Here is a 12,003-nt window from a genome sequence, read left to right as displayed (position 1 = left end):
CTACAAGCAGGAAGTATTAATCTTGAACTCTCAAAGCGTTTTGATTTATTTTCAGTTCAAAACAACCTTTTGTTTCAAAATTTCCATTAGTTTTACAACAACAACAACAACAAAAAACAATTAAAAACTGGTCAAAATAAAAAGGGAAACATTTGGATTTTGTCAAAATGAAACATTTCTTTCAATCTGAAATGAACTCTTTTTTTCACTCTTCAATTCACTGAAAATTTTCCTTGATTTTTCAGAACCCCCAGCAAATCAAAAAATGCGTTATTTGCACAGCTCTATTCTTCAGATGCCTCAATACCTCTACAAATCTATCCCTTGGTCCAAAGCAATGGAGTGACTCCAGATTTACCCCAGTGCAGAGGAAAGCTGAATTTGGTCCTACTTCTCTAATTGTCTTCTCCAGGAATGACAAAGTTCTATAAAGGAGAGGAAAGGAAAGCACACCCGAGTCAAGCAGTCTCCCCTTGGGCAGATCAGCAACAAGAGTGACTAGCTCCTCTGTGCACAGCCCCACACAAACATTATCAACGACAGCAAAGCTGTCCCTTGCTCAGGGCACAAGACTGAGTTTATTTCCCTGGCACTGCACTGGAGGTGTGCGAAGGGCTAAGTGTGACGTGAGATAATTACTCCGACACAATCCCACTTCCTGATGGTTCAAAACCTCGACACTTACAAGGGTATAAATTGATTCTTCTCCCCGCCGAGGAAAGTTGTGTTTGACAACGGACCCAGCTGAGGATCTGTCCCAGAATGAAATTCAAAGTACATAAATAACCGGAATAGGTAGAGGGCGGGAAGAGAATCATGAGCAAAACCATCTTCTCTCTCACCTGTTCTTCAGCCGCGGTTTAGCTGCTCCTGACCATGCTGTTTTGCTGTGCTGTAGGTCAGTGGGGATACACTCCGGACTGAGTGAGCGGGAAGCTGGCAGGTCAGCGTGTTCCTTTGCTACACATGTGTCCCTGTCAAAAGAAACCAAGGGAGTGTCAAAGTTCAGGGAGTGCCTGAGACAGACAGACAGACAGACACACATACATTAAGATCACTTTCAAAATATCAAAGAAATATGTAGATGGGGGGTATTACATCAAAGCCTCATTTTTAACATGCACAAAGGAAAATGTCTGATGGAAAACAGCTGCTAAAAGCCATTGATGTGCCTATTCTTCTCCATGGCAAAGATGAAAGGATACATCACCACCAAATCTGGATTCGTAGGGTGAAATTCTGCCCTTCGTTATAACTCGGCAGAGCTTGGTCATTAAAACCCTCCTCCCTAAATGTTTTGGAGCAACTGTGCAATAGATCAACACATATTGTCACTGACCGAGAAGAATCAGCAGTGGGATCAAATATAGAACGTATTGAGAGAGAGACAAAGTGGGTGAAGTAATATCTTTTATTAGACCAACCTCTGGTGGAGGGGACAAGTTTCTGAATTTCACAGAGCTCGTCCTCAGGTCTGGGGAAGGTAACCAGAGGTTAATGCATTAACCTACTGAGAAGTACAAATGCTAATAGTGAGAGGGGGCAGCCATTGTGCCAGGTCCTGAACTTACACATAGTAAAAGGCAGTCCTTGGCCTTTGAGATCTTACAGTCTACACCAGGGGTGGGCAAACTACGGCTTGTGGGCCGGATCCAGCCCACCAGCCATTTTAAGCCAGTGTGCGAGCTCCCAATGGGGAGCGGGGTCTGGGGCTTGCCCCGCTCCAGCGCTCCAGCCAGGGTGCAGAGTCGGGGGCCGTACCACGTGGCTCCTGGAAGCTGCAGCATGACCCTGCTCTGGCTCCTACACGCTCCAATGGCCCCCTCCAGCACTCCAATTGGAGCTGCAGGGGCAGTGCCTGCTGATGGGGCAGCGTGCAGAGCCGCCTGGCTGTGCCTCCCCATAGGAGCTGGAGAGGAACATGCCGCTGCTTCCAGGAGCCGCTTGAGGTAAGCGCGCTCAGGGCCTGCACCCCTGCCCTAGCCCCATCCCTGATCCCTCTCCCACCCTCTGAACCCCTCGGTCCCAGCCCAGAGCACCCTCTTACATCCCAAACTCCTCATCCCCAGCCCCACCCCAGAGCCCACCCTGCCCATCTGGAACCCTCACCCCCCACACACACCCCACTCCTCCACCCCAGCCCAGAGCCTCTCCCGCACCCTGAACTCCTCATTTCTGGCCCCACCCCAGAGCCCGCACCCCCAACCAGAGCCCTCACCCCCTCCCGCACCCCAACCCCAATTATGTCAACATTCATGGCCCACCATACAATTTCTATTACCAGATGTGGCCCTCGGGCCAAAAAGTTTGCCCACCCTGGTCTACACAGACAAGACAAAAGCTACGAGAAAGGAAACGTTATCCTCATTTGTAAAATGACATTAAGACATTAAGTGACTGGCCCAAGGTCACAGTGGAAGTCTGTGACAGAGCCAGGAACTGACCGCTGACCTCCTGTCTCCGAGGCTAGCACCTTAACCACAAGAACATCCTTCTTTCCTGTAAGAGGAGCAGGAGCTGCGTTGCAGAGCTGAGGAACTTAGCTTGGGTGAGCACTAGTTCTTGTTTTAAGGCTGTATTCCAGGCTAGCTTTGCTAACAGCAAAACCATTGATCTTACGCCCACAGACAAGTCCTACCTACGCGGAATGATGGCGAGATAGAAAGGTCTATCCCCAGTTCAACGTTCTTCCAATCAGATTAACACACAAAGGGCTAGCCCACCCCATCAAAACCAACCCAGATGATTATTAATGATGGCTATTCTTTTAGCATAGAAAATAAAATCTCTCGAAACACTGGGTGTTCTTAATGATTCGAATTTTCGCAGTCAAATGTGGGTCTGGTTTACAGTCACCTCTCTGCTAACGTAAGGAAAACACTGCATAAAAATCTGTATGAGACGCATGCTCTTTCCCTGTCTTTCCTTCCCTCCTGCCTAGCCCTGAGGAGAGCTGCAGACTAAGATGGGGAGTAATTGTCCCTTGTTCTGCGTTTAATAGGCTTCAGAGCACATGCCAACATATGAGGCTTTAGATATTTCGGATGGCTTGGATTCCATTCCTGTGAGAGACCAGCCTTCTTTGTATCCATTTAAATCCTCCCCCCTCCAAGCCCCTCTCCCCCGCAATTCCCCCACGTGGCAGGCAAGAATTTTAAATCTCACATTGCAGATGAGATATACCAGGGAAGCAGTAGCACTTTCACCTAGATTGGGGAATTTCATTGGTCCAGAACTAGACAGAATGGCCTCCTTCCTCCGTCCGCTTATCTGTGTCTGCACTTTACCCCAAATCCTGCTGTAACTGCCTTTTTTAATCAAATCTCACTCTACTTTGCCTCTCACCCAGTGTGACTGTGTCCTACTCCCCTCTGTATAAACCTCTGAGGAACCTCGTGGGTAGGAGTAAGGGGGGTGTTATTTAGCAACTGAGACGGTGGGGCCTCACAGTTACTCCATGCACATACAAAACAATACAAACTGATGGACCGAAGCCACATAAAATAGATCTCTCTCTGTATAAAGCTAGCCAGATTCCTCTCAGGAAAAAGCCTGCATGAATACTGGAAGCCAAATTTCTCATGTTACACCAGGGACATGCCACTGAAGCCAATGGCTCCACTTCTCCTCTCGCACCAGTTTCATCAATATAGTTACTATTACTCCTGATTTATGCCTGTGTGGGAGAAGACTATTTCAGTGCAGGATAGAGCAGAGAGGAGAGAACTGGGCTCGATAAGATTAAACTTAACCTCTTTTTTGAAAAAAAATTATTATTGCTTATATTGCAGGAGTGCCTAGAGGACAGATGTGATGAAGTGAGAATTCGTCATCATGTTTTGTATGAACACTGTGTGCCTCAGTTTCCCCCATGTGCTGCATGGTTAACTAGGTGGGGGGGAAAGGTTGTGTACCCTTTGCAGAGCTCCAGGTATGACTGATGCCTGGCTGTCTGGGCCTGACCCCATGCTATGAAGAGTCTCAGAAGACAATTGCTCGGACTTTTGGTACCTAGCAAATAACAACTATGGAAGATCCACCCCTCCGCAGAAAGCCAGCCTGGTTTGACCAGCTGGAGAACAAAGGGCTAGGAGGAGGGCCAGGTGACAATGTTTGCCTGGGAACAAGGACAAAGGACTGAAGAGGGGCGGTGGTGCGGGGAGAGGCGGGCGGTTGTTAAATGTGGGTTGCTGGAAGCAGGAAAAGCTTCTGGACTGGGACTAAGAAAGGGTCAGAGGAGAGCTCTGGGCTCTGAACTGGCCCAGATGGCCTATGCTGTAACTCTCTGTTCTCTGTGATAACCAAGGACTTTTGACGCTGTGTTCCAGACATCTAATACGCTCTTCTGCTTCTACAGCGCTGTCTGGGAGTCACTCCAGATAAAGGAAACTGGGGGTGCATTGTGTAACTCTCCCTCCGGGGTCCAATCCAGGTGGACTTGCTGCAGGGAGCTCACGGCATAGAGCAGGTGTGTGGAAGGCGCCGAGTTTCAGTCCCAGGAGCTGTGAAGCCATGGGGTTTGCCCCGGTGAGAGAGAGTGACCCTAAGGGGGCTGACGCATTGAAGAAGCTCTCCCAGGGACCAGACCTGTGGATCTGTGACACCAGGGCCCCAAAATGCCAAGCTCTTTGCAAACATACAGCAAAGAAATGGCTCCTACCCTGCAGAGCTGACACATCTGCTCTCCTTGTTTCTAGACAGAGCTGCTCTTGGGGGGATCTTTGTTACAAGTGAGCACATGGAAGCATCTGAGAAATCTATTCTTGCAAGATTTCCAGCACCCTTTGGCAGACCTCAGCAGATCAGAAAAGCCCTCAGCTGATGGACGCTGACTGGTAACTTGTCTCCAAATGAGGTAACTTGACCCTGCATTCTTTGTGTACTTAAAATTCCCACTGATTTCAGTAGCTTTGGGCACATACACAATGTAGGGATTTGGTCCCTTTGGCGGTTTGCTATCACTAGTACAAAGCAGGATATACAGCTATACTATTGCACTGATACTAGGCCAAATCCTAGGTCTTGTAATTCTGCAGAGGAGAGCCTGGCACTGGTAGAAAAGCAGTGTGGCCAGCCAAAAACCACAAGTGAGCCTTCCCTCGCTCCATGAGACAGGCTTAAAATACATGGAATTTAAGAATGACCCATTTGCCTGGTGGGATTGGAGCCTTCAGGAGGCAGTCAGGCCACGGTTTCAGGCCTTTCTTGGCAACCATGAGAACAGAAATGTACTCGGTGTTTATTAACGAAAGCTGGGAGTCTCCTACAATCACATGACTCCAGGAGCTAGGGCTTTAAGAAAAAACACCAAATATTGCAAAACTCATGCTCAAGTTATGAGAGCTGGCACATGGCAATACTGGAGAAGAGAGAGCACCACTTCCACCCAACATCCCTCCGAGCACCGGTCGCTTCGTCCGTGGGAGTGAATGGGGCTGCCTGGCTACAGAATGGCTCTTCAGCTGCTGCCCAGGAAGCCAGTTCCCCCAGGAACTGCTTAGCATCCCTGGGTGCTCATACTGGCCAGGCTGTGGGGTTGTGGCCAGGTTCCTCCCCATGCAGCAGCGGGGTCAGGATGTGCCCATCGGCTGCCGTTTTGGCCTGACACAACCGTGCGGAGCGGATACAGAGAAGTAGCAATTTTATTTCTAATCCTCCATTAGTCAACCCATGGAAACAGTAACTGACCATCAGCTCATCTTCACTCTGTGGCAAAGGGGAAGATAGACCCTGGGGGAACGAGCTGTCTCATTCTGGGGAGATGGCGGGATCCAACTGAAATGTTAAGAGTCTCAGGACATGCACTTCTCCTTAGCTCTGGGGCAAATTCTGACATCACTACTCAGGGCCTGATTCTCAGTTACACTTGATGCCTCTCTGGTAGCGTAAAGGGGCCTTAAAGTGAGTGTAACTAATTTATGCCACTTGAAGTCCCCTCCTGGCACTGCCAGATTGGTGGAGAGTGCGTTTAGCAGTAGCCTACCAAGCTAACCTGAATCCAGCTAGCCCAGATAACAGTAGCCGTGAAGCCAATGCATGCTCCAGCATGAGCAGTACAACCCAGCACGGGCCCTGGGGAAAATACGCTGCTCACGAGCCCACCCTGGAGCCTGCACTGTCTCCGCTGCCATTGTTACCCACACTAGCTGGGGCAGGCTAGCCTGTGCCCAGCAGTTAGCAGTGTACATGTACGCCTCAGTGTAAATGAGAAATACTCATTAACTACAGCAGGAACATTCAGCACCAACCCGTTCTGGGAGTTAGAAGTAAATGTATTCCTAGTGTCCAGTACGTGCCTCAGAAATGGAAGGATCACCACCAAACTTTTCGAAAACACCAACAGGTGCTCCTCGGTAAAATAACTTTCCATTCTTCTTGTGACAATGCACTCCATATGCTTTATGAAAACATGCTTATGAACGTGAAGATGTCGTCACTGGAATATGCTTTATGCAAAAGGTCTCTTGTAAGGCAGCATTACAAAGCTTATAATCTACTGAGTGTGGTCATCCTATTTGTATGCATGTATCATTCCTGTATCGGAAGCTAGAAATATGAAGTATAACTCTGAGGTCCTATTGTAACTATGCAAAGTGTGGGCCATTAATGGTGGTTTAGAATCTTGATGGCTCCCATTGACTAGGACAATTGGTTGTGGATGTTCCTGTGTACATGTGGGCCAGCCCGTGGGTAATGAAGAATGAGGTCTTACAGTGACATGTGACCGTGTCACCTGATAATGAAATCCATCTTCAATCTGGTACTTTTCCATTTAGAAGGAGGCCCCAGAGAGACAAAAGATTCCCGCCTTGTGCCAAAGCTATAAAAGGGGGTGGAAGAGAACAAAGGGGGCGGCCAGTCATGAGAACACCCGTTTTTCACCTAAGATGTCTGCTGGAACTAACAAGGACCCTACCAGGAGAAAGGATTGGGCTCAGACTAGGAAGGAGTCAAGTCTGTGAAAGAAGTTTATTGGAACATCTCCGAGGGTGAGATTTTACCTGTAAACAGTTTCTTAATGTATTAGGCTTAGCCTTGCGTGTTTTTGCTTTATTTTGCTTGGTGACTTACTTTGTTCTGTCTGTTATTACTTGAAATCACTTAAATCCTACTTTTTATTCTTAATAAAATCACTTTTGTTTATTATTGAACCCAGAGTAAGTGATTAATGCCTTGGGGGAGCAAACAGCTGTGCATCTCTCTCTATCAGTGATATAGAGGTTGGACAATTTATGAGTTTACCCTGTCTAAGCTTTATACAGAATAAAACGGATTTATTTGGGGTTTGGATCCCATTGGGAGCTGGGTGTCTGGGTGCTGGAAATAGGTGACCTGCTGAGCAGTTTTTGGGTAAAGTCTGCAGCTTTGGGGGTGTGGACCAGACCCGAGTCTGTGTTGCAGCAGGCTAGTGCGTCTGGCTCAACAAGGCAGGGTTCTGGAGTCCCAAGCTGGCAGGGAAAACAGTCTCAGAGGTAATCTCAGCACGGCAGGTGACAGTCCCAAGGGGGTCTCTGTGACCGAACCCGTCATGCTTCTCCTAAATGGCAGACATCAGTTCTCCCAGTCTACACGATATCTGCACTAATGCAGCTCAGATTCATCTCTGATCGAGCCATTCCCCTCCTCTCCCTTCCATTCATCTCCTCAGCAGTCATGGAAAAGAGAAAGACAGGGGACTGAGAAACCATTACAGTGACTATTGGGCATCTAACTGCCGAGGGAAAGGAGAGTAAGTAGACAGCAGCCATAAAGGTCTGAGGAGCACATGCTCTCCTCACCACTGTAACAGAAGCACCGTGATTTTTTTTAATGGTTTTACAAACATGTTGGAAAAGCAGGACACTACGGATTCCCACTGCTGCTATGCCCATAGTCCTTTTCTGGTCACTTCCAATGTATTCCCATATGTATCCACATGTGGTCAAATTTACAGATCAGCAGCTAAGTGGTGCACATCTGGAGTGTTCCTCCTAATACACAGTTGTTGTATTTATGTCACAGAGACAAGAAAAAGTAGTTAGTTCCTGCACAGGATCTGGGGTTGCTGCTGAAGGAAACCCAAAAGAGATTTATCGGGCCTTGCACTCTTTGGCCTGGTCTACACTCGGGGATGGGGTAAGGTGGTAATGTAAGATACGCAACTTCAGCTATGGGAATACCATAGCTGAAGTCGACGTATCTTATTGCGACTTACCTCCCGTCCTCACGGTGCGGGATCGACGGCCACGGCTCCCCCGTTGACTCTGCTACCGCCGCTCATTCTGGTGGAGTTCCGGAGTCATCAGGGAGCGCGTTCGGGGATCGATATATCGCGTCTTAACGAGACGTGATATATCGATCCCTGATAAATCGATCGCTACCTGCTGATACGGCAGGTAGTCTGGATGTACCCTTTGAATGCTATCATGTGCTGGGCTGCATTTGGTATTACAAACCCACTGAAATACTGAAAGATCATCAAGAGACAAGGTGGGTGAGGTAATATCTTCTTTGGACTGACTTCTGTTGGTGAAAGAGACACGCTTTCAAGCTACAGAGAGCTCTTCTGGTTCCAGACAGTATGTTAAAGCTAAATACAAGTGGGTACAGATTGTTTAGCGTAAGTAGTTAACACACATTCTACGAGATCATTCAAGGTGAAGTGCTGATTTCTTTTGAGCAGGAGGATTGAGCAGGAGGTCAGATATAGAATGATCGCTTCATGAAAAGCACTCACCCATGGGTGACAGAAAAATGATAAAAGACAAAAACATCCCATGTGATAATCAAACAGTTAATAAATAACACAATGAATTAAACCTCACAACTGCTGCCAAGTACCTAAGAGATAGGGATCATTCGATCACTAAAATGCAGATGCCTCTGAGCTGGAACAGAGCGGCTGTTTAGCAGCATACAGTAACACCCCATGACCTTTTAGGACAGGACGTGAAAAAGAATATCCTGCCCAGGTGAATATGCAGGGGGAACTGCAGATAGGCAGACAATTGCTAGCTAAATGGACAGTAGGGTTAACACACCTACTCTTACAAAAGGTGCTACAGAATCTTTCCATCTCAGGCCTTGGCTTGACATGTCCCCCGAAAGATGGAAACTTCCCACAGCACCACAATCCCATAGCAATCCTCGACACCGCACTGAATCTAGTTACTCGGTAGCACGTTCACTCTCTAGGAAGGCTCTTTACGAACATGATACCCGGCTTTTCTTCCCTTTTCCAGTTTACAATGGAAATAGTTACCTCAGTGCAGGGAATAAATCAGCGAAATACCTTGTGCCTTGACTGTCATTGCTCAGCTCAAGGCCCACAAGTCGCTTTCTCACCTTCTTTACAGCAACTTTTTTTGGACAATATTAAATCTCCACAAGGGAGCAGGGTCCACTTCCCTCCCTCAGAGTGCCCTGGCAGACAGACTAGCAGGCCCCTTCCACTTAAATTGCAGTACCCAGAAAACAGCCTCACAGTTACATAGTTTAAAAAAACAAACCGCAGTGACCATCTCAGAAAAGCACAATCCCGCAGTTGTCCTTTTTCTGTCACCCAGATATAACACTGTTTCTCAGGCTAGCTGGGTCTATGTAACATCCCTCTACCCCACTTGAAGTTGGCAGCTGCACCCAGAATATTTCCTTTTCTGCAAAGTTCTTGTCGAACTGTTAAATGTTATTTATACTGGCTGCTCCCATTGTGCCTTTGGTATTTAATGCTGCACACGTTAACTACTAGCTGTACAAAGACTTTCTGTCCAGCCGTTCCTTAGCTTAGGTGTATGGCCCTTTTGCTCCTCACTTAACACTTACTCAGCCATTAGCAAAAGAATACTGCAGTGTTATACATTAAAGCCAAGATTTCTAAATTTAGGAGTCGGAAGTTAGTCTCGTAACTCCATTATTAAGTACATAAGTCAGTAAAGTTCTGAGCCCCCAGCAGCTCCAGCTGACTTCAGTGGAAGCTGCGGGGCTCTCAGCACTTTTGAAAATCAGGTCACTAATTTAGGAGCTAAAACAAAGGTTTAGGAGCCTAATTTTGCCTTAATAATACAAAACACTACCCCCTGCATTAGCGATACTGAGGCAGTTTGGGTCATTTCTGTAGAATACTGAAATACTATATATATAAGGGATACAGTCTTGTGGCATTAAACCTTTAAGAATTTTGTATACTTCAAGGATGGCTAATTGGAATGTATTGAAGAGGGAATATCCCTCTTTATCTCCTTTACTACAGAATACCACTGAACCACTTAAAGGAGGGGAAAGTGATCAGGAACAGTCAGCATGGATTCACCAAGGGCAAGTCATGCCTGACTAACCTAATTGCCTTCTATGATGAGATAACCGGCTCTGTGGATGAGGGGAAAGCAGTGGATGTGCTATCTCTGGACTTTAGCAAAGCTTTTGATACAGTCTCCCACAGTATTCTTGCCAGCAAGTTAAAGAAGTATGGGCTGGATGAATGGACGGTAAGGTGGATAGAAAACTGGCTAGATGGTCGGGCTCAACGGGTAGTGATCAATGGTTCCATGTCTAGTTGGCAGCCGGTATCAAGTGGAGTGCCCCAAGGGTCGGTGCTGGGGCCGGTTTTCTTCAATATCTTCATTAACGATCTGGAGGATGGTGTGGACTGCACCCTTAGCAAGTTTGCAGATGACACTAAACTGGGAGGAGTGGTTGATATGCTGGAGGGTAGGGATAGGATACAGAGGGACCTAGACAAATTAGAGGACTGGGCCAAAAGAAATATGATGAGGTTCAACAAGGACAAGTGCAGAGTCCTGCACTTAGGATGGAAGAATCCCATGCACTGCTACAGACTAGGGACCGAATGGCTGGGCATTCGGAGCTGAATATGAGTCAACAGTGTGCCCTTGTTGCCAAGAAGGCTAATGGCATTTTGGGCTGTATAAGTAGGGGCATTTCCAGCAAATCGAGGGACGTGATCATTCCCCTCTATTCAGCACTGGTGAGGCCTCATCCGGAGTACTGTGTCCAGTTTTGGGCCCCACACTACAAGAAGGATGTGGATAAATTGGAGAGAGTCCAGCGGAGGGCAACAAAAATGATTAGGGGGATGGAGCACTTGACTTATGAGGAGAGGCTGAGGGAACTGGGATTGTTTAGCCTGCAGAAGAGAAGAATGAGGGGGGATTTGATAGCTGCTTTCAACTACCTGAAAGGGGGTTCCAAAGAGGATGGATCTAGACTGTTCTCAGTGGTACCAGATGACAGAACAAGGAGCAATGGTCTCAAGTTGCAGTGGGGGAGGTTTAGGTTGGACATTAGGAAACACTATTTCACTAGGAGGGTGGTGAAGCACTGGAATGGGTTACCTAGGGAGGTGGCGGAATCTCCATCCTTAGAGGTTTTTAAGGTCAGGCTTGAGAAAGCCCTGGCTGGGATGATTTAGTTGGGGATTGGTCCTGCTTTGAGCAGGGGGTTGGACTAGATGACCTCCTGAGGTCCCTTCCAACCCTGAGATTCTATGATTCTATGAATACAGACCTAGGTTTTGGAGCCATCTTTGTTGTAATCTCTTTAGAACAGAGGTGGGCAAACTGTGGCCCGCGGGCCACATCCGGCCTGCAGGACCGTCCTGCCCGGCCCCTGAGCTCCTGGCCCAGGAGGCTGGTCCCTGGCTCCTCCCCTGCTGTTCCCCCTTCCCTGCAGCCTCAGCTCACTGCGCTGCTGGTGCAACGCTCTGGGCGGTGGGGCTGCGAGCTCTTGCCCAGCAGTGCAGCTGCAGAGCTGTGGCCTGACCCGGTGCTCTGTGCTGCGCGGTGCGTGGCTGGCTCCAGCTGGGCAGCGCGGCTGCCTGTCCTGGTGCTCTGGGCAGCGCAGCTGTAACGCTGCCAGCCACCAGTGCTCCAGGGAGCCCAGTAAGGGGACATGGAACGGGGGGGTTGGATAGAGGGAAGGGGTCGTGGGGGGCAGTCAGGAATGAGATGAGGGGTTGGAAGGGATGGCAGGGGGCACTCCGGGGTGGAAGGTCCGGGGGTGGTCAGG

General features: G+C 48.2%; 1 protein-coding gene across 8 annotated transcripts in view; it reads right to left on the bottom strand.

Annotated features, from left to right (window-relative positions):
• SHROOM3 (shroom family member 3) overlaps positions 1-12,003 on the bottom strand; it is a 159,440-nt gene that overhangs the window by 42,653 nt on the left and 104,784 nt on the right. For all 8 annotated transcript variants that reach the window (XM_039541595.1, XM_039541591.1, XM_039541589.1 and 5 more), the window contains one exon: positions 843-974. Coding sequence is in view for 2 of the 8 variants with exons in the window: in XM_039541586.1 (XP_039397520.1) it covers positions 843-974 (132 nt within the window). In the remaining 6 variants the exon portion in view is untranslated. The remainder of the gene's footprint in view (positions 1-842; positions 975-12,003) is intronic.

Source organism: Mauremys reevesii, linkage group 5 (assembly GCF_016161935.1).
Source record: "Mauremys reevesii isolate NIE-2019 linkage group 5, ASM1616193v1, whole genome shotgun sequence".
NCBI lineage: Eukaryota > Metazoa > Chordata > Testudines > Geoemydidae > Mauremys > Mauremys reevesii.
Note: the sequence above shows the minus strand (reverse complement) of the source record. Positions and strands in the feature narration are given on the sequence as shown.